We start from the raw sequence: 21,219 nt of genomic DNA, 5'->3' as shown, positions 1-21,219 counted from the left end.
TGATATCACACAGAAGTAAACACGCTGCAGGACTGCTTGTACCGCAAATGATATCACTCACAAAGTAAACGCGCTGCAGGACTGCTTGTATCGCACATGATATCACACACAAGTAAACACGCTGCATGACTGCTTCTATTGCATGTGATATCACACACGAGTAAACATGATGCGAGACTGCCTGTATCGCACACAAGTAAACATGCTGGACGATATCGCGCACAAGTAAAAAAGTTGCAAGAGTGCTTGTCGCAAATGGTATCACACACAAGTAAATACGCTGCAGAACTGCTTATATCACACACCAACACGCTGCACGACTGCTTGTATAGGACATGGTATCCCACACAAGCAAACACGCTGCACGACTGCTTGTATCGCACATGATATAATACACAAGTAAACACGTTGCATAATATCACACCAAAGTAAACACGCTGCATGATATCACACAAGTAAACACGCTGCAGAACTACTTCTATCGCACATAATACTGTATCACACACGAGTAAACATGCTGCAAGACTGCTTGTATCGCACACGATATCACTCACAAGTAAACATGCTGCACGATATTGCGCACATGTAAAAAAGTTGCAAGAGTGCTTGTATCGCAAATGGTATCACACACAAGTAAACACGCTGCAGGACTGCTTATATCACACATGATATCACACACCAACACGCTGCACGACTGCTTGTATCGCACATGGTATCACACACAAGTAAACACGCTGCAGGACTGCTTATATCACACATGATATCACACACCAACACGCTGCACGACTGCTTGTATCGCACATGGTATCACACACAAGTAAACACGCTGCAGGACTGCTTATATCACACATGATATCACACACCAACACGCTGCACGACTGCTTGTATCGCACATGGTATCCCACACAAGTAAACATGCTGCAGGACTGCTTATATCACACATGATATCACACACCAACACGCTGCACGACTGCTTGTATCGCACATGGTATCCCACACAAGTAAGCACGCTGCAGCACTGCTTGTATCACACATGTAAACACGCTGCAGGACATATGATATCACACAAGTAAACATGCTGCAGGACTGCTTGTATCGCACATGATATCACACAAGTAAACACGCTGCAGGGCACATATCATCACACACAAGTAAACACGCTGCAGGAATGCCTGTATCGCACATGATATCACACCCAAGTAAACACGCTGCAGGGATGCTTGTATCGCACCTGATATCACACACAAGTAAACACTCTGCAGGACACATATCACACACAAGCAAGTACACTGCTTGTATCACACACAAGTAAACATGCTGCAAGACTGCTTGTATTGCACATGATATCACCAAAAGTAAACACGCTACAGGACTGCTTGTGTTGCACATGATATCACACACAAGTAAACACGCTGCAGGACTGCCTGTATTGTACATGAAACGCGCTGCAGGACCGCTTGTATCACACATGATGTCACTTACAACTAAACAAGCTGCAGGACTGCTTGTATCACGCACAAGAAAACACGCTGCAGGACTGATTGTATTGCACACAATATCACACACAAGTAAACACGCTGCATGACTGCTTGTATCACACAGCATAATACACAAGTAAACAAGCTTTAGGACTGCTTGTATCGCACATGATACCACACACAAGTTAACACGCTGCAGGACTGCTTGTATCGCACATTTTACACGTCAGCTGATATAATCCCATACTTGTTTTTGTGGCTGATATTGAACCGATATCAATATCTGATCAAGACACTCCTAACCAAATGTGATAAAAATCTATATTCTTGTTTGATCTGCTTTTGAAAAAAGAGCCACTCAAACGCTCACTTTTTCAGTTGCATGTTTTCATGACGTCTTGAAGGACAAACTTTCTGATGGACTTGTGACATATATTACATTGGCCAAGTGCACAGTTAGTGTTTATATCAAAAGTACCCAAAACAAACACAGTTCATGATCATTAAAGCTACAGACACAATAGGGCTTGGAAAAATTACTTTTGAACTGCATCAAGCCTAACATACATATTTTGTACCGCCTGATACTTACTAGAATATTATATGACCTTTAGTCATGTCAAAAAAATAATGTTTTTTTCTAGCTTTTAGCTAATTTTGTATGTTTAAACCTAGCAATCATTAATTTTGATATTTGAGCGGGAGAGTCACGCAATTTAACCCATTCTCACGCCACACTTGAAATTTCTCCCGCTTCTTTTTCCCCATTCACTACTCTATATTTATTTTTTTCATAACACACTTTTTTCTTTGCAACTTCTCGTATTTCGAGTAACTGATTGATTGACCGAAATAACCAATCCCAGACCAATTCATGAATTACTGTGCCTACTAGCCAACTACAAAAGGCACCAGCCAATATAAGCTAATCAGAAGCAATGTAAGGCGGGTCTTGGCAGCTGTATTTTTCACACACACCTCACGAAAGTGTTGTCAACTTGGCTAATTTGTCAACCCGTGGCTCTCGAGCTGCATGCAGCTCTTTAGTGCCACCCTAGTGGCTCCCTGGAGCATTTTTTTTTTTTAAAGATTGAAAATGTAAAAAGATGGGTGAAAAAAAAATTAAAAATTAGTATGTTTTTTGTTTGAGGACAAACATGAACAAACTTTTCCAATTGTTAGAAAGCCCACTGTTTAATATGTTTGTGTGTATGCTTCACCGATGAGAGTATTTGGTGAACATCGTTTTGTCCTACTAATTTCGGCGGTTCTTGAACTCACCATAGTGTGGACTGTGAGGTCGTTTACATGTAAAATCTTCCACTCCTTTGTCTCATTTTGTCCACCAAAAGTTTTATACTGTGCGTGATGATACACTGTTGATGTTATTGACGTGTTGGAGTGCTAATCAGGCATATTTTGGTCAGTGCATGACTGTAAGCTAATCAATGCTAACATGCTATTTAGGCTAGCTGTATACATATTAGGTCTGCAAATCTTTGGGTGTCCCACGATTCGATTCAATATCGATTCTTGGGGTCACGATTCGATTCTAAATCGATTTTTTCCCCCCCCGCGATTCTCGATTCAAAAACGATATTTTCCCGATTCAAAACGATTCTCTATTCATTCAATACATAGTATTTCAGCAGGATCTACCCCAGTCTGCTGACATGCAAGCAGAGTAGTAGATTTTTGTAAAAAGGACAATGTTTTATCAACCGATTGCAATAATGTAAATTTGTTTTAACTATTAAATGAACCAAAAATTTGACTTATTTTATCTTTGTAAAAAAATATTGGACACAGTGTGTTGTCAAGCTTATGAGATGCGATGCAAGTGTAAGCCACTGTGACACTATTGTTCATTTATTTTAATTTTTATAAATGTCTAATGATAATGTCAATGAGGGATTTTTAATCACTGCTATGTTGAATTTGTAACTAATATTGATACTGTTGTTGATAATATTCATTTTTGTTTCACTACTTTTGGTTTGTTCTGTGTCGTGTTTGTGTCTCCTCAATTGCTCTGTTTATTGCAGTTCTGAGTGTTGCTGGGTCGGGCTTGGTTTTGGAATTAGATTGCATTGTTATGGTATTGCTGTGTATTGATTAATAAAAAAAAAAATTGTATTAAATAAATACATTTAAAAAAATCGATTTAAAAAAAAAAAAAAAGAGAATTGATTCTGAATCGCACAACGTGAGAATCGCGATTCGAATTCGAATCGATTTTTTCCCACACCCCTAATACATATTGCATCATTATGCCTCGTTTGTAGGTATATTTTAGCTCATTTAATATCCTTTACTTTTATCTTCTTTGTATATAATTTAGTTTTGCACTTCTCATGACACGTTATCAGTGTGTAATATTGGCTGCATTTCTGATAGTTGTTTGTGTGCCATCTTGTTCCAGACCACAGCAAACGTTACCCAGCTTGTGAAGATTGTAATAAATCTATTATATGCCGTTTCCTTTAACTTGGACACACACATCTATACCTTTGGCCAATAAAAGCCAGTAAATACCAGTTATCTCACCTTCTGAGTAGCCTCTGATTTACTAATGGTTGTAAAAATGTGTAGAATAAATATTTAATTTCAACATTTCTGTCATGGAAGATTTGCGTCAGCCTGCAACACATAGTCATTTTGATAGTAGGCTATTATAGCAAATATAGACACTTACATCACGTGTTGTCTTCTTTATAAGACTTATATACGACTTTTCAATTTTTGCGGCTCCAGACAGATTAGTTTTTTGTATTTTTAGTCCAATATGGCTCTTTCAACGTTTTGAGTTGCTATGCCATCATGCTGATGTTTTATGCAAGCTGGTTAGCTAATTTTGTATGTTTAAACCTAAAAAAGTATGCACAGATAGCATGACTTTGACCGCCATGACCGTGTGGAGTCATGGGACAGGATGGGAAGTAGACACTTGTGGTTTAGAAATGAGAAGTGAATCATGTCACAAGAATGTGTGTGTGTGCGTGTGTGCGTGTGTGCGTGTGCGCGTGTGCGTGTGTGCGTGTGCGTGTGTGTGTGCGTGTGTGTGTGTGTGTGTGTGTGTGTGTGTGTGTGTGTGTGTGTGTGTGTGTGTGTGTGTGTGTGCGCGTTCTGGCAATGCTTACTTAATGGGGGACATCGCTCTGTTTACACAGTCACCTTTAGGGGACCTCTGACGGTATGGGGACAAAAAAACAGGGAACCCTTTTTAAATGATAGTCAGATCCATTCTGAAGATGCCTAAGTGATTTTTAAGCTTTGGCCCAACAAACATGTTTACTGAAAAGTAAACATGTTTAACATCTAATTTGAACTTTTCTTTTTTTTTAAATGGTCCTCAGTAGTCACGGACAAATGTGTGTGAATTATGCAAAATTATTACAATTTGGTCCCCATGAACCATATTAACTCTTTTCCCCCAGGGTCCCCAGTAAGAATGATCAGCACATCAATCCAGAGATTTAAAGAGGTGTATGAGCTAACTGGGCAGTGGCCATTTTACCTCATTTTTTTTATGCCTCCACACCAGACCTGGGCAGATTAAGGCCCAGGGGCCGCATGCGGCCCGTTGAGCTTTTCAATCTGGCCCGCCGGATATTCCTAAATAATTGTTTTAGATGTTTAAGATGGAAAGTGTAGCTGCCATTATGATGTGCAGTGATGTTTTCTAATGACCGTAAGTCTTCAACTATACTAAGTCTTTCAATGATTGGAATCTGCAGGATATACTAGTTCAGGGGTCGGCAACCCAAAATGTTGAAGGAGCCATATTGGACCAAAAATACAAAAACAAATCTGTCTGGAGCCGCAAAAAATTAAAAGCCATATTACATACATATAGTGTGTCATGAGATATAAACTGAATTAAGAGGACTTAAAGGAAACTAAATTACCTCAAATATAGCTACAAATGAGGCATAATGATGCAATATGTATAGAGATGTCCGATAATATCCATCTCCATCCATCCATCTTCTTCCGCTTATCCGAGGTCGGATCGCGGGGGCAGCAGCCTAAGCAGGGAAACCCAGACTTCCCTCTCCCCAGCCACTTCGTCCAGCTCCTCCCGGGGGATCCCGAGGCGTTCCCAGGCCAGCCGGGAGACATAGTCTTCTCAACGTGTCCTGGGTCTTCCCCGTGGTCTTCCCCGTGGCCGGACGTGCCCTAAACACCTCCCGAGGGAGGCGATCGGGTGGCATCCTGACCAGATGCCCGAACCACCTCATCTGGCTCCTCTCGATGTGGAGGAGCAGCGGCTTTACTTTGAGCTCCCCCCGGATGACAGAGCTTCTCACCCTATCTCTAAGGGAGAGCCCCGCCACCCGGCGGAGGAAACTCATTTCGGCCGCTTGTACCCGTGATCTTGTCCTTTCGGTCATAACCCAAAGCTCATGACCATAGGTGAGGATGGGAACGTAGATCGACCGGTAAATTGAGAGCTTTGCCTTCCGGCTCAGCTCCTTCTTCACCACAACGGATCGATACAGCGTACGCATTACTGAAGATGCCGCACCGATCCGCCTGTCGATGTCACAATCCACTCTTCCCTCACTCGTGAACAAGACTCCGAGGTACTTGAACTCCTCCACTTGGGGCAGGGTCTCCTCCCCAACCCGAAGATGGCATTCCACCCTTTTCCGGGCGAGAACCGTCCGATAATATCAGCCTGCCAATATTATCGGCCTATAAATGCTTTAAAATGTAATATCGAAAATTATCGGTATCATTTTTTTTATCGTTTGTTTTTTTTATGTTGTTTTTATTAAATCAACATAAAAAACACAAGATACACTTGCAATTAGTGCACCAACCCAAAAAAACTCCCTCCCCCATTTACACTCATTCACACAAAAGGGTTGTTTCTTTCTGTTAATAATATTCTGGTTCCTACATTATATATCAATATATATCAATACAGTCTGCAAGGGATACAGTCCGTAAGTACACATGATTGTGCGTGCTGCTGGTCCACTAATAGTACTAACCTTTAACAGTTAATTTTACTCATTTTCATTCATTACTAGTTTCTATGTAACTGTTTTTATATTGTTTTACTTTATTTTTTATTCAAGAAAATGTTTTTAATTTATTTATTTTATTTTATTATTATTTTTAAAAAGGACCTTATCTTCACCATACCTGGTTGTCCAAATTAGGCATAATAATGTGTTAATTCCACGACTGTATATATCGGTATCGGTTGATATCGGTATCGGTGATTAAAGAGTTGGACAATATCGGAATATCGGATATCGGCAAAAAGCCATTATTGGACATCCCGAAATATGTACATATAACTAGCTTAAATAGCATGTTAGCATCGATTAGCTTGCAGTCATGCAGTGACCAAATATGTCTGATTAGCACTCCACACAAGTCAATAACATCAACAAAACTCACCTTTGTGCATTCATGCACAACCTTAAAAGTTTGGTGGACAAAATGAGACAGAAAAAGAAGTGGCATAAAACACGTCCTAGAATGTCGGAGAAAGTTAGGCATGTAAACAAACTACGGTGAGTTCAAGGACCGCCAAAATTAGTAGGACAAAACGGCGCTCGCCAAATACTCGAATCAGTGAAGCATGTTTAATACAAACAGTGTGCTTTATAACAATTAGGGAGGTTTGTGTAATGTTTGTCCTACAGAAACCATATTAAAACAAAAAATATATTTTTTCCCCCTCATCTTTTTCCATTTTTCATACATTTTTGAAAAAGCTCCAGAGAGCCACTAGGGCGGCGCTAAAGATCTAGAGCTGCGGGTTGCCGACCCCTGTACTAGTTACTATGGTCATCTAATTAGTTACTATGGTCATCTAATTAGTTACTATGGTCATCGAATTAGTTACTTTGGTCACTATGAGATATCTCAGATTGTAGGTGTTTTGTTTTTTTACCCTTTGCGTTCATATTTCACTGTGTTTGTTGCATTTTGTTTGTGATTGTAAAATATGTTGTCAATATTCAGTGTTTTATCGTTCATAGTTAATATTGTAAATCCCATATTCTTTATTTTCATGTACATTCTGGGTGTCTCATTCAGTAAAAAAATGTCAAATTCCATTCCGTTTTTTAAGGCGGTCTGTAGGGATGATACTCGAAACCGATTCTCCCGGTTGTTTGATAAGAAAAGAACCGAGTACTCGGACTCAAATCCCTTTTTGAGAACCGGTACCCGTTATCGAGACCACTATAGTCAAGAAAAAGAGTTGGTTCTTTATTCGAATCCCTGGGAACGAATCCCGTCCCGACCAGAAATGCCCCGTGGGACATCACAAGAAATGACGTCACGTAGCTCAGTCATTAGACGCAGATAGGGAAAAACAATGGACCGGAAAAAGCGCTCCAAGGTGTAATAAAGTTCAAAACAAAAGGTATAATCCAATGAATAACTTTACTGAGAGATTTGAGCAGGGTACAAACGCATGACGAACACTTTTACGACCAACCGGAAACATAGCAACCAGGCTAGCAACGCACCTCCTTTACGGCAGCTGTCGCAACGTTCTTAAAGCAACGGCAGTACATACATATATATACCACCCTTTTTTAACTTTTGTTTTTCTTTCCTTGTAAACAAAACAAAATCACACTGTATATGTGTTGTCTGTCTAATTATAAATAATGCAGACAAGGCGTGTTGGCTGAGTTCTTGACGTTTACTTTCACAGCGTGCTCATAACCTCATTCTTAGCTGCCGGCGTGGCGACATGCAACACCACTTTTCGGGGCTACCGCGCATGCTCGTCACTCCCGTTGCATGCTGGGTAGTGTAGTTGTTATATTCCCTAGCTCATAACATCACATCTTTCCCCCTTATAAAGAAATAATGTTAACTCAATAAAGTGTATTTCTTTTTTAGCTTTAACTTTTCATTTTTTAGCATTGTAACCACATTTGCAAACAACTTTTCTCTTCATAGAATTTTCTTTCAATAAAGAAATAACGTGCAAAAATGTCAAAGCATCATAACAAACAGCTATGTTCCAATAGCAGCAGAAGTGCACTTTTTGGAGAGCTGTATTATTTTCAGTTTTGTGCCCAAGGGACTGATTTTATTTAACACTATATTATTATTTATACACCTATAGTGATCACAGAGACAGGTTGTTTTTGTGTTACTGTATATATTTGTTTTTCTGAAAAATCACACTTAATATACTTTGGGTAACAACAGTCAATATTTATTTATTTATTAGATTTATTTTTTTTCTTATATAATAAAAGTGAGCTTTTGTTAAACCAAATATTGTGTGTTTTTTTTCCATATGCAACAACCTATCTGGACTCTAAGAGAATCGATAAGGAATCGGTTCGATAAGAGGATTCGATAATAGGCTCAAACTCGATAATTTCTTATCAAACATCATCCCTAGCGGTCTGTCATGACGTTTTTAGCTTTTCAATCATTATTGTGAGGTTTTGTATTAGTGTTCCTAAAATTAGATTTACCGGCCCCCAGACACACTTTATTATCTAAATCTGGCCCCCCGAGTCAAATAATTGCCCAGGCCTGCTCCACAACCTGTAGAAAGGGTGGTCCCACAAGTGATGATCAAAAACTTGGTCCCTTTTCCAAATGATAACCAGTATGTGTGTGTGCGTGCTTGTGTGTGTGTGTGTGTGTGTGTCTCTAGCTGTCGCTGTTGACAGATATGACCTTTTCAGCTCTTGATAAAAGCCCCAGCCGGCACCCCCCCTCCTCCGCTGACCCCTCTCCTGCCTCCCACTTTCCAGGTTCCTCCCGGCGTTGCTGACTGCCATCCTGACCAACCATCTGGCCTGGGTGCCCACGGTCATGCCCAACGGCCAGCCGCCCATCAAGATCTTCCTGGAGAAGCACTCCTCGCAGAGCGTGGACATGCTGGCCAAGACGCACCCGTACAACCCGCTGTGGGCGCAGCTTGGTGAGAGGCTCACTAGCATTAGTATTCATTACAATAGATTTTCATTTTACCACCAAAAATGGTCTCGAATGTCTTTAATATGTTTATTTGGTTGTATTATTGCCACATAAATGACAAAATAATGTTGCCTAATCTGCACTTTTACCAAGTATAGAGCGAGTATGGCCAACTCACTTTTTCAAGTTGGTAGCAAACATGGCGCCCTGTAGTCACGTAAGGGGCTTTTGACCAAACAGAGAGAGTATGGATCAGAGGATCTCCCAAATGATTGGTCAAAAGCCCCTCATGTGACTACAAGGCGCCATGTTAGCTGCCAACTTTGAAACCAAGTTGGCCATAGTCTCTCTATATCAGACCTGGGCAAATTAAGGCCCGGGGCATTAAGCTTTTCAATCTGGCCCGCCGGACATTCCCAAATATCTTTTTTTGGTCTTTAAGATGGAAAGTGTAGCTGCCATTATGATGTGCAGTGATGTTTTCAAATTAGCGTAAGTCTTGAACTATACAAAGTATTTCAATGGTTGGAATCTGCACTTTTGAATGACATACTAGTTACTATGGTAATCTAATTAGTTACTATGGTAATCGAAGTCACAGCAGCTCAGACGAGGCACCAAGCAGTGAGGGTGGGGAGCGTTTCCACAGAGTGTTTCCAGAGCAGCCAGCCTGAAATGCGGGTGTCAGGGACAGACGCGGAAGGAGATTTTTACAACAAAGTTCTAAAGCTTAATAATATATCAGATTGTGTTTTTTTTTCTAACATATTTTGCTGTTTGTTGCATTTTTGTTGCGTTTGGCTAGATTATATGTCGATCGAAAGGGGGTGTGACGTTCATATGTTGTCAATATTCAGTATTTTATCGTTCATAGTTAATATTGTAAATCCCACATTCTTTATTTCATGTACATTCTGGGTGTCTCATTCAGTAAAAAATGTTTTAATTCCATTCCATTTTTTAAGGCGGTCTGTCATAATGCTTTCAGCAGTCAATCAGACATTATTATGAAGTTTTGTATTAGTGTTCCCAAAAATCTGATATACCGGCCCCCAGACACATTTTTTTCTCTAAATTTGGCCCCTCAGTCAAAATAATTGCCCTGGCCTGCTCTATATGCTGGTTTGCACCAAGTGGGCTAACAAGGACACCTAGTGTTAAAAGAATGGAACTGCAGTCCATTGATGCAAGTGGATGGTTATTAAACACATTTTGTATTTAAATGAATGCTGAAAACATTGTTTTTGATCCGATTATCACAATTTTGAATTGTGATTAATCTGATCAAAAAAAAAAATTTTGAATTGTGATTAATCACATCAAATTACTTGCTTTCCTAATTCAGGTTCTTAACCTTTTTGACCCTAAGCCCAACATTTGCACAACAGAGGGTCCTGGCGTCCCACTCAAATATTAACATTGAATTAGTCATCATACTCTTGATTTCAATCATGTTCAATAATAATTACAGTCTACAACCTTATCAAATGATATGAAAGCATATGGTAATCACAAATAATATTATTATCAAGTCCTAGGTCAGACTTATTACAAAAATAAATACTGATGTAAAACATGGGATTCATAAAAACTGATGAAAAATACATATATTTTATTTTCTTAAATAAACTGTCAATACAATTTAAGTGGATAAAAATACAGCTTCACGACTCAAGTCATAATTTTTGCGCTGAAGAAACTTCTCTATGTCTTTGGATCCAGACTTCTTCCGATTATTTGATATTGTCATTACTGCCACAAGTGGTATAAAAGTGTATTACAACTGAGCACCACTGCCGCCCATAGGGACCACAGCTACAGATATTTTCTGGTGGCCCTCTAGTGGGCACTGGCAGCCCAAAAAAGGGCCCTGGCCCTATGTTAAGAAACACTGATTTAAATTGTACATGATATCACACACAAATAAATACTGCAGGACACATGATAGGACACACTCGTAAGCACACTGCAGGACTGTTTGTATTACACACAAGTAAACATGCTGCGGGGTCGCTTGTATTGCACATAATATCACACACAAGCAAACACGCTGCAGGACTGCCTGTATTGTACATGATATCCCACACAAGTAAACACGCTGCAGGACCGCTTGTATCGCACATGATGTCACTCACAATAAACACGCTGTGCGATACTGCTTGTATCGCACAGCATAATACACTCAAGTAAACAAGCTGCAGGACGCGTGATATCACACACAAGATAACACGCGGCAGCACTAAAATTCTGTAAAAAATAATTCTAAATGAATAACATTAAATAATATATGTTTCTTAAATAAACTGTCAATAAAATTTAAGTGTATAAAAATACAGCTTCACTACTTAAGTCATAATTTTTGCACTGAAGAAACTTCTCTCTGTCTTCGGATCCAGACTTCATTACTACCACAAGTGGTAGAAAATTGTATTACAACTGAGTACCACTGCTGCTCATAGGTACCACAGCTACAGATATCTTCTGGTGGCCCTCTAGTGGGCACTCCGGCCCAAGAATGGGCCTTAGCCCTACGTTAAGAAACATTGATTTGAATTACCTTAAATAAGCCATTATTTTGACACAAATGCTAATTTATCATTAAAATGTCATACACAAAAATATTTTATAAATGATTTACAATAAATAATAATATATGTTTCTTAAATAAACTTTCAATACAATTTAAGTGGATAAAAATACAGCTTCACTACTCAAGTCATAATTTTTGCGCTGAAGAAACTTCTCTATGTCTTTGGAACCAGACTTCTTCTGTTTGTCTGATATTGTCATTACTGCTACAAGTGGTAGAAAAGTGTATTACAACTGAATAAAACTGCCGCCTATAGGGACCACAGCTACAGATATTTTCTGGTGGCCCTCTAGTGGGCACTGGCGGCCCAAGAAGAGGCCCTGGTCCTACATTAAACACTGATTTAAATTACCTAAAAATAAGCCGTTATGCTAATTTATCATCAGAATGACATACACAAAAATATTTTATAAATGAAGTGAATGTACGTAATTTATTTGCTCAAAACCTGAAGTACTGTCGGTTTATTAGTGTAAAGGAGCTCAAAATAAATGAATGTAAAAATAAATGTTTTAATTGTTCGATTCATCTGCAACTATACATGATTCAGGGTTCGTACAGAGGCTTAAAAACCTTGAAAATGCTTGGATTTGAATGTTGTGTTTTCAAGGTTTGAAAAATGCTTGAATTTTGGGTGAAGTGCTTGTAAATGTTCATCATATGTCTCGGCAGTCTGACTCAATAGGCTAATTATAAAATGGAAAAAAATAAAATAAGTTTCCTTAAAAATGAAAGCTACACGCTTGATCTGTTGGCTTTGCACGAGCCCTTACATTAGGTTGTTGTCATGCCAGAGTCGTATATACTCTGTCGCCCCCAAAAGGACAGTGGTGCATCGGTCCATCATGCCGGGAGGTTGTCGTTTTGATGAACATGTATGCATGAATTATGATACAAACAAACAAGTAAACAATAATAATTTGTTATTTCTTGTAAGGAATGATGTATACATGAATGATGATGATACAAACAAACAAGTAAACAACGTTTGCAAACAACAATGACATTAAATAGTCTACAGAAACACTGCTTAATTTTATATGCCCCATTCAGTTAATGATAACTGCTGGTTCAATGTTAGGCTTAGGTTTTAGCAGATTTTCCCTATTTTTCCTACAGACATACTTGCCTACCCTCCCGATTTTCCCGGGAGACTCCCGAATTTCAGTGCCCCTCCCGAAAATCTCCCGGGGCAACCATTCTCCCGAATTTCTCCTGATTTCCACCCGGACAACAAACTGTCGTCAAATCCGTTTTCCCTCCTTACAATCAGCGTGCCAGCCCAATCACATAATATATGCGTCTTTTACACACACACGAGTGAATACTTGATCAACAGCCAGCCATACAGGTCACACTGAGGGTGGCCGTATAAACAACTTTAACATTGTTACTAATATGCGCCACACTGTGAACCCACACCAAACAAGAATGACAAACACATTTTGGGAGAACATCCGCTCCGTAACACAACATAAACACAACAGAACAAATACCCAGAATCCCTTGCAGCACTAACTCTTCCGGGACGCTACAATATACCCCCCGCCCCAATCTCCCGAATTCAGAGGTCTCAAGGTTGGCAAGTATGCCTACAGACAGCATTTGGTGACCTCAAACAACAAAACTATGGATTGATTCACACTGGTTTTCGCCTTTTGAAGGGTACTGGAAAATTTATCTTAAAAGTCCTTAAAAAGTGCTTGAATTTGGCCATGGAAAAGGTGTACAAAGCCTGATAATTAATGTGATAAGTTTTTGTGAATATACACAGTAATTTTGACCGTTTTTTTAGCCAGGACTTAGCCAGCTCTCACTAGGATGTTTACCTTTTTGCTCCACAACTTTATTTATGAAGATATTAAACTGGAGAGACGCTTGCTTATTTTGGACACCAGATGCTTTATTTCGGACTCTCTGCTTGTAGGCGACCTCTACGGTGCCATCGGCTCGCCGGTGCGGCTCTCGAGGACGGTGGTGGTGGGTCGCAGGCAGGATCTGGTCCAGAGACTCCTCTACGTGCTCACCTACTTCATCCGCTGCTCGGAGCTGCTAGAGACACACATGCTGGACAGCGTGGAGGACGAGGCCATCGTCATGCCCGGCTCCCTCATCACCACCTCCCTGAGGAAAGGCGAGGTGGAGGAGTCGGACTACGTCCTGGTGACCGTCCACAAACCTGGCGGGGACTACGTGTCCCAGGGTGCGCGGCAAGCAGAGGACAACGCCGGGGGCGGCGGCTTTTCTTCAGACCACGGCGCCTACACGGACGCCGAGATGAAGCACTCCGCCCCGAAAGAGGAGGATGAGGACAGCGTCGAGAGCCAAGTGTCCAGCAGCTCTGTTCCCCAGGCGGGAGGCTGCCAGGACCCTGGTTCTAGGACCGGAGATGAACCCGAGGGTCCTCACAAGGAGTCCGGCAGCCCGCAGACCACAGAGCCCAGACTGGAGACGGTCTTGCGAGTCAGCTCGTGTTCCCCGAGAGAGCAAGTCTGTGGACTGGATGTGGAGAACGAGAACGACCTGAAACTTTGCGACCCATCCAGTCATGTCCCCGGAGAGGACTGCGACCCCGGCACAGGCGTTGAGGCAGGGATCAGGAACCAGGCAGCCAAAATCTTCTCTTTGGAGAAGAAGCCTCCAGATAAAAAAGCTGCTGGGCTTCCAGTGCCGGGACCGGCAGGGACCGTCCTGTCTGGGCCCATGTCCCTCATTCTCACAGAGGAGGCGGAGCCAGCAACAAAAGTCACCTTCCTCATTGGGGACTCCATGTCTCCGGAGTCGGACACGGAGAGCCGCAGGAGGAAGGTGGAGGAGGACATGAAGAAGCACAGGAAGCTTCAGCTGCTGCTGCGTCAGGCGGGACAACAAAGTCCAGGCCGGGGACAACAAAGTCCAGGCCGGGGACAACAAAGTCCACCTCGCGAGGATCAAAGTGCTCAGACCAAGGTCACCCCCGCCCTGCAGCGAGTGTCCAGTAAGATGCCTGAGTGGAGCACAAACTGTACCGACTTTAGTCACTTTGACGAGTACTTCAGCCCGGAGAACCCGGTGGAGACGAGAACAATAGACGACGTGGCGGAGGTCGGCGCCACAGCGCTCGTGCACAAAGACTTGCTGGACCCCTCGGGGGGGTACGGCGTTCAGGGCTGGGGCTATGGACGGGGTCCCTGTCTAGGGGGAAGGAAAGGAATCAACGTGTCGGACCCCCAGAGGAGGTGCAGGTGCGCCTCCACGGACTCGTGCGACTGTGGGGACTGTTCTGCTGGCCGGGACAAGGGCCTCGTTCTGTCCGTCCCCGTCCCTCTGCGGGACGGAAATAGCAAAGAGGACCAAAAGCAGAAGGAGCAGCCGCTCAGCGACTGGGAGATTCCGCGCAACGAGAGCTCGGACAGCGCGCTGGGAGACAGCGAGAGCGAGGAGACGGAGGACTGGCAGGAGGAAGTCCTGGTCCCATTCCCAGGGTGAGTTCTCCAGGACACGTCCTTAACGATACAATCAATAATAAATATAGACACATCATCAATGCCTTCATTATATTGGTATTATAGAGTCTTATATTTCTGCATTAAACACATATATTGTCAATTAGTTGGCAGAATTACATATTAGGAAATAATAGTTTTTATTTACGATTTATTTTATTCAGTCATATTTTAAAAAAAAAAAAAATAAAATACTCATTTCAACATACTTTGTTGAAATAATTATTATTGTATGTATTTATACATATTATAATTGTTAGATACAGTATATTTTTGAATTGAATATTTAAAAAGTTATGTAAACATGTCAGAAATACATATATGTATAAATAATTATTTCAACAAAGTATGTTGAAATTAGTATTTTATTAAAAATAAATTAAATACGACTGAATAAGAATAAATCGTAAATAGAAAATACTATTTCTTAATATGTAATTCTACCACCTAATTGAAAATACATGTTTTATGCAGAAATATAAGACTCATATAATACCAACATCATTTATAATATTTAATTTTGACATTGTTAAAATGAGTACATTTATTAATAAACACAGTGTCATATTTTATTTATTTTACCATCAACATACTTTGTTGAAATAATAATTCTTATACATATTTATACTTTTATTATTATTATTATATGTATTTATAATAACTATGAATGTTTAATTTTGACATTGTAAAAATGAGTACATTTATTAAACACTGTCATATTTCATTTATTTTACCATCAACATACTTTGTTGAAATAATAATTATTATACATATTTATAGTTTTATTATTATTATTATTATTATATGTGTTGATAATAACTATGATTAAGCGGTAGAAAATGGATGGATGGATGGATGTATATTTAATTTTGACATTGTTAAAATGAGTACATTTATTAATAAACACAGTGACATATTTTATTTATTTTACCATCAACATACTTTGTTGAAATAATAATTCTTATACATATTTATACTTTTATTATTATTATTATATGTATTTATAACTATGAATATTTAATTTTGACATTGTTAAAATGAGTACTTTTATTAATAAACAGTGTCATATTTTATTTATTTTATTATCAACATACTTTGTTGAAATAATAATTCTTATACATATTTATACATTTATTGTTATTATAATATGTATTTATAAACATGGTGTCATAACTATGAATATTTAATTTCGACATTGTTAAAATAAATACATTTATTACTAAACACATTGTCATATTTTATTTGTTTTATCATCGTTTTATATTTACACATAAACATATTGTCATATTATCTTTACTTTTAAAAATAATATTTAATTTGACCATACATTTTCAGTAGTAATTTTCCTGCTCCTGCCGCAGTCTGTTCATCACCAGCGCTAACTCACAGCGCCCTCTGCTGGTTGACAATGATTATTGCAATTCCTCATGCCTCCATGGCTGCAAACATAAACAATATCCATCCATCCATTTGTACCGCTTGTCCCTTTCGGGGTCGCGGCAATACAACACACTAAATGATGTTTTTTTTCCTCACAGTTCAAAGCTAGTTGAGAACTACTCCAAGCCAACCATTGCCAACTTTGGCCGCTCTCTGTTTGGAGGTTATTGCCCCACCTACGTGCCAGACTTCGTACTGCACGGCATGCCCAGCGATGACAAGCTAAGGCAGAACCTCATTGCCGAACTCAACCACGCTGTCCAGGTAACCACCGACTATTACTTCTGTTACTTGTTATTACTTCTATTACTTTCCTTCTGTTACTTTAATTCCTCCTCTTACTTTCAGTACCGTATTTTTCGGAGTATAAGTCGCTCCGGAGTATAAGTCGCACCGGCCGAAAATGCATAATAAAGAAGGGGAAAAACATATATAAGTCGCACTGGAGTATAAGTCGCATTTTTGGGGAAATGTATTTGATAAAAGCCAACACCAAGAATAGACATTTGAAAGGCAATTTAAAATAAATAAAGAATAGTGATCAACAGGCTGAATAAGTGTAAGTTATATGAGGCATAAATAACCAACTGAGAACGTGCCTGGTATGTTAACGTAACATATTATGGTAAGAGTCATTCAAATAACTATAACATATAGAACATGCTATACGTTTACCAAACAATCTGTCACTCCTAATCGCTAAATCCCATGAAATCTTATACGTCTAGTCTCTTACGTGAATGAGATAAATAATATTATTTGATATTTTACGGTAATGTGTTAATAATTTCACACATAAGTCGCTCCTGAGTATAAGTCGCACCCCCAGCCAAAAACTGCGACTTATAGTCCGAAAAATACGGTACTTCTATTATTTTTATTACTTGCATTACTTCTATTGCTCTCATTACTTCTATTATTGTCATTACTTCAATTACTATCATAACTTAATCTTACTTTCATTACTTCTGTTACTTTAATTACATCTCTAACATTTAATATTTTCCTTTTTCTATTACTTTCATTACTTCTATTTCTGTCTTTACTTTCATTACTTCTATAACATCTAATATTTTCCTTTTTTCTATTACTTTCATTACTTCTATTTCTGTCTTTACTTTTATTACTTCAATTACTATCATAACTTCATCTTACTTTCATTACTTCTGTTACTTTAATTACATCTATAACATTTCATATTTTCCTTTTTCTATTACTTTCATTACTTCTATTTCTGTCTTTACTTTCATTACTTTTTTTACTTCCATTACTGTCATTATTTCTATTACTTTCACTACTTCTAATACTTTCATTACTTTTAATTCTTTCATTATTTCTATTGCTTTCATTACTTTTATTACTGTCATTTCTATTACCGTATTTTTCGGACTATAAGTCGCAGTTTTTTTCATAGTTTGGCCGGGGTCCAGTGCGACTTATATATGTTTTTTCCCTTTTTTATTATGCATTTTCGGCAGGTGCGACTTATACTCCGAAAAATACGGTAGTTTAATGACTTTAGACCAGGGGTGTCGAATTCAAGTGGGCCGGACTGGTAAAATCACGGCACGATAACTTAAAAATAAAGACGACTTCAGATTGTTTTCTTTTTACATTCTGAAAATGTAGAAATCATAATGTTGTTGTTGTTTTTTTTACACTTACATGTTGCGGTTAATTGTATTCTATCTTTATTTGTCGTTATTTATACTTTCTGAATAAATGATGTGATAATCATTCATCAGTCAACTCATTGGTGTTAGTTTTCAATCTATCAAGATAAAAAAAATTATATAAAAATCAAATTACAGGATGTTATTTATGTAGTTTGCTCATTTTCCTCGACTGGTGCACTAACATCATGTGGTTTATTTTTGTTATTTTTTTTACATATGCAGCATCATCTACAAAGATACAAAGAATTGCTATTGCGACATCTAGTGGACACATTTAGAACAGCAGTTTCTTCCATTCAAAAATTTCGGCTCATTTTTATACTTAGCAATCTCATCCCGCGGGCCGTACGTTTGACACCCCTGCTTTAGACTATGTTTTTCCAATCGACTGTTTACACTGCATTAAAATTTTATTTTTATTAGACTCGAGTGTAAACGCGTATGTGGCTCAAATGTGGCCTCGACGTCACTTGCATGTGAATTTCAATAAAGTAAAAACAAAGGAAGTTGACCTGGGAGGAAGTAACTACCAGTGTTGGGTTGGTTACTGAAAACCAGTAACAAGTTACAATTACTAGTTACTTTATTTCAAAAGTAACTCAGTTACTAACTCAGATACTTACACCAAAAAGTAATGCGTTACTGTGAAAAGTAACTATTTAGTTACTTCTTCTACTTTTTTTCTCTTTTTTTTAAAGCTCCCATTAATGCCCTTTTCGCCTTCATTTCAGTACTGTTATTGCACTGGAGAATAATACAATGTGTTGATCAACTTGACATGCATTTGCATCACTGAACTCTGCTAAGCAATGTGCTCTACATACAACACACAAAGACAAATATATGTTTCAAAGGGCCAATTTATCTCAGGCCAGAACAAATTGACAAAACTATTTTAAATAGCTGCAACATAACATACATAAGTAACAAACAGCATAATAACAACATAGCTGTAAACCTGGCTTCACCTAAGGAAGGCACACACTACATACACGAAGCCTAAGCAGGCAGATTTGAATTGTTGTTTTCGATCTTTGATCCAAGACACAACTTACATTTACTAAAATGTTCTTTTCTTTGTGCTCGACAAAAAAAAAGATGTGAGAATATCTCCATGTTAAGACACTCTACTTTGTAACGCGTTAGTCCCAACACTGGTCACTATTACTACAAAATAAAAATAAAAAAGTCATAACACCTTAAAAATTAATAAATTAATAATTTCTACAACTCTTATTTTTGTGTGATAGAGTGATTGGAGCACATACTTGTTGGTCACAAAAAAACATTCATGAAGTTTGGTTCTTTTATGAATGTATTATGGGTCTACTGAAAATGTGACCAAATCTGCTGGGTCAAAAATGTTAATATTTGCTTACATGTCCCTTGGCAAGTTTCACTGCAATAAGGCGCTTTTGGTAGCCATCCACAAGCTTCTGCTTGAATTTTTGACCACTCCTCTTGACAAAATTGGTGCAGTTCAGCTAAATTAGTTGGTTTTCTGACATGGACTTGTTTCTTCAGCATTGTCCACACGTTTAAGTCAGGACTTTGGGAAGGCCATTCTAAAACCTTCATTCTAGCCTGATTTTTTTTTTTTTAGCAATTCCTTGACCACTTTTGACGTGTGTTTGGGGTCATTGTCCTGTTGGAACACCCAACTGCGCCCAAGACCCAACCTCCGTGCTGATGATTTTAGGTTGTCCTGAAGAATCCTCCTTTTTCATTGTCCCATTGACTCTCTGTAAAGCACCAGTTCCATTGGCAGCAAAACAGGCCCAGAGCATAATACTACCACCACCATGCTTGACGGTAGGAATGGTTTACCTGGGATTAAAGACCTCACCTTTTCTCCTCCAAACATATTGCTGGGTGCAGCTCCGTTTCTGTTTCATCTGACATCACATGGACAAAGATAAGACCTTCTGGAGGAAAGTTCTGTGGTTCTCAGCGTGGATCTATGGGAGCTTTATTTTTCAACTCACATGTAAGGGCCAGAAGAGAGTCCACGTCAAAGAACTGGGCATGATTTTAGGGTGAGCACATGAAACAAACAATGCTAGTGTTATTGTTATATAGTGTCTCTCTCTCTCTGGCTCCCACTCCAACTCCAACTCTGTGTCTCATCCCGGCTGCTGCTAATAAAGGCGACAGGTGATTAGATAACAAGGCCCACCTGGGCCATCCACTCACCTGTCGCTGTCTTCGAGGCTGGTCTTGGCACACACTGTTCCGAGGCAGGCCCGCAGGCCACGCCCCCCTCCACAATTGTATTGTTAATAATGTATTGTTACGAGTATATTGTTAATATTGTGTTCTCTCTCTGCCTTGTCAGCATTGAATCCAGCGACCGCCCCCTGCTGGCGGCCGTGGCCAGCACGCACTCTCCCTACGTGGCCCAGATTCTTCGGAATCAAAATATATATATTTGTATATTACAAATAGTCTATTATTTGCGCATTATTCACATGTGATGCACCGACAATTCGGTCGTCTTAAAGTAAACTTTGCTCACCGAAGCCACTTCCGCTGGCGACTGCGTCTTTCCTCACGAAAAAGTCACATACATTGCGTTTAGACTGAAGTCACATTTGAAAAGATCGGATTCAGGACTACCTCCTGATGCCAAA

At 39.3% G+C, this 21,219-nt stretch overlaps 1 protein-coding gene across 2 annotated transcripts in view; it reads left to right on the top strand.

Moving 5' to 3' along the window:
* fnip1 (folliculin interacting protein 1) overlaps positions 1 to 21,219 on the top strand; it is a 138,161-nt gene that overhangs the window by 111,317 nt on the left and 5,625 nt on the right. For both annotated transcript variants that reach the window (XM_061934209.1, XM_061934201.1), the window contains 3 exons: positions 9,233 to 9,402; positions 13,916 to 15,452; positions 17,012 to 17,177. In XM_061934209.1, coding sequence (XP_061790193.1) covers positions 9,233 to 9,402; positions 13,916 to 15,452; positions 17,012 to 17,177 — 1,873 coding nt within the window. The remainder of the gene's footprint in view (positions 1 to 9,232; positions 9,403 to 13,915; positions 15,453 to 17,011; positions 17,178 to 21,219) is intronic.

The sequence above is a fragment of the Nerophis lumbriciformis genome, linkage group LG03 (genome assembly GCF_033978685.3).
Source record: "Nerophis lumbriciformis linkage group LG03, RoL_Nlum_v2.1, whole genome shotgun sequence".
NCBI classification, from domain to species: domain Eukaryota; kingdom Metazoa; phylum Chordata; class Actinopteri; order Syngnathiformes; family Syngnathidae; genus Nerophis; species Nerophis lumbriciformis.
This window is presented reverse-complemented; position numbering and strand designations above follow the sequence as displayed.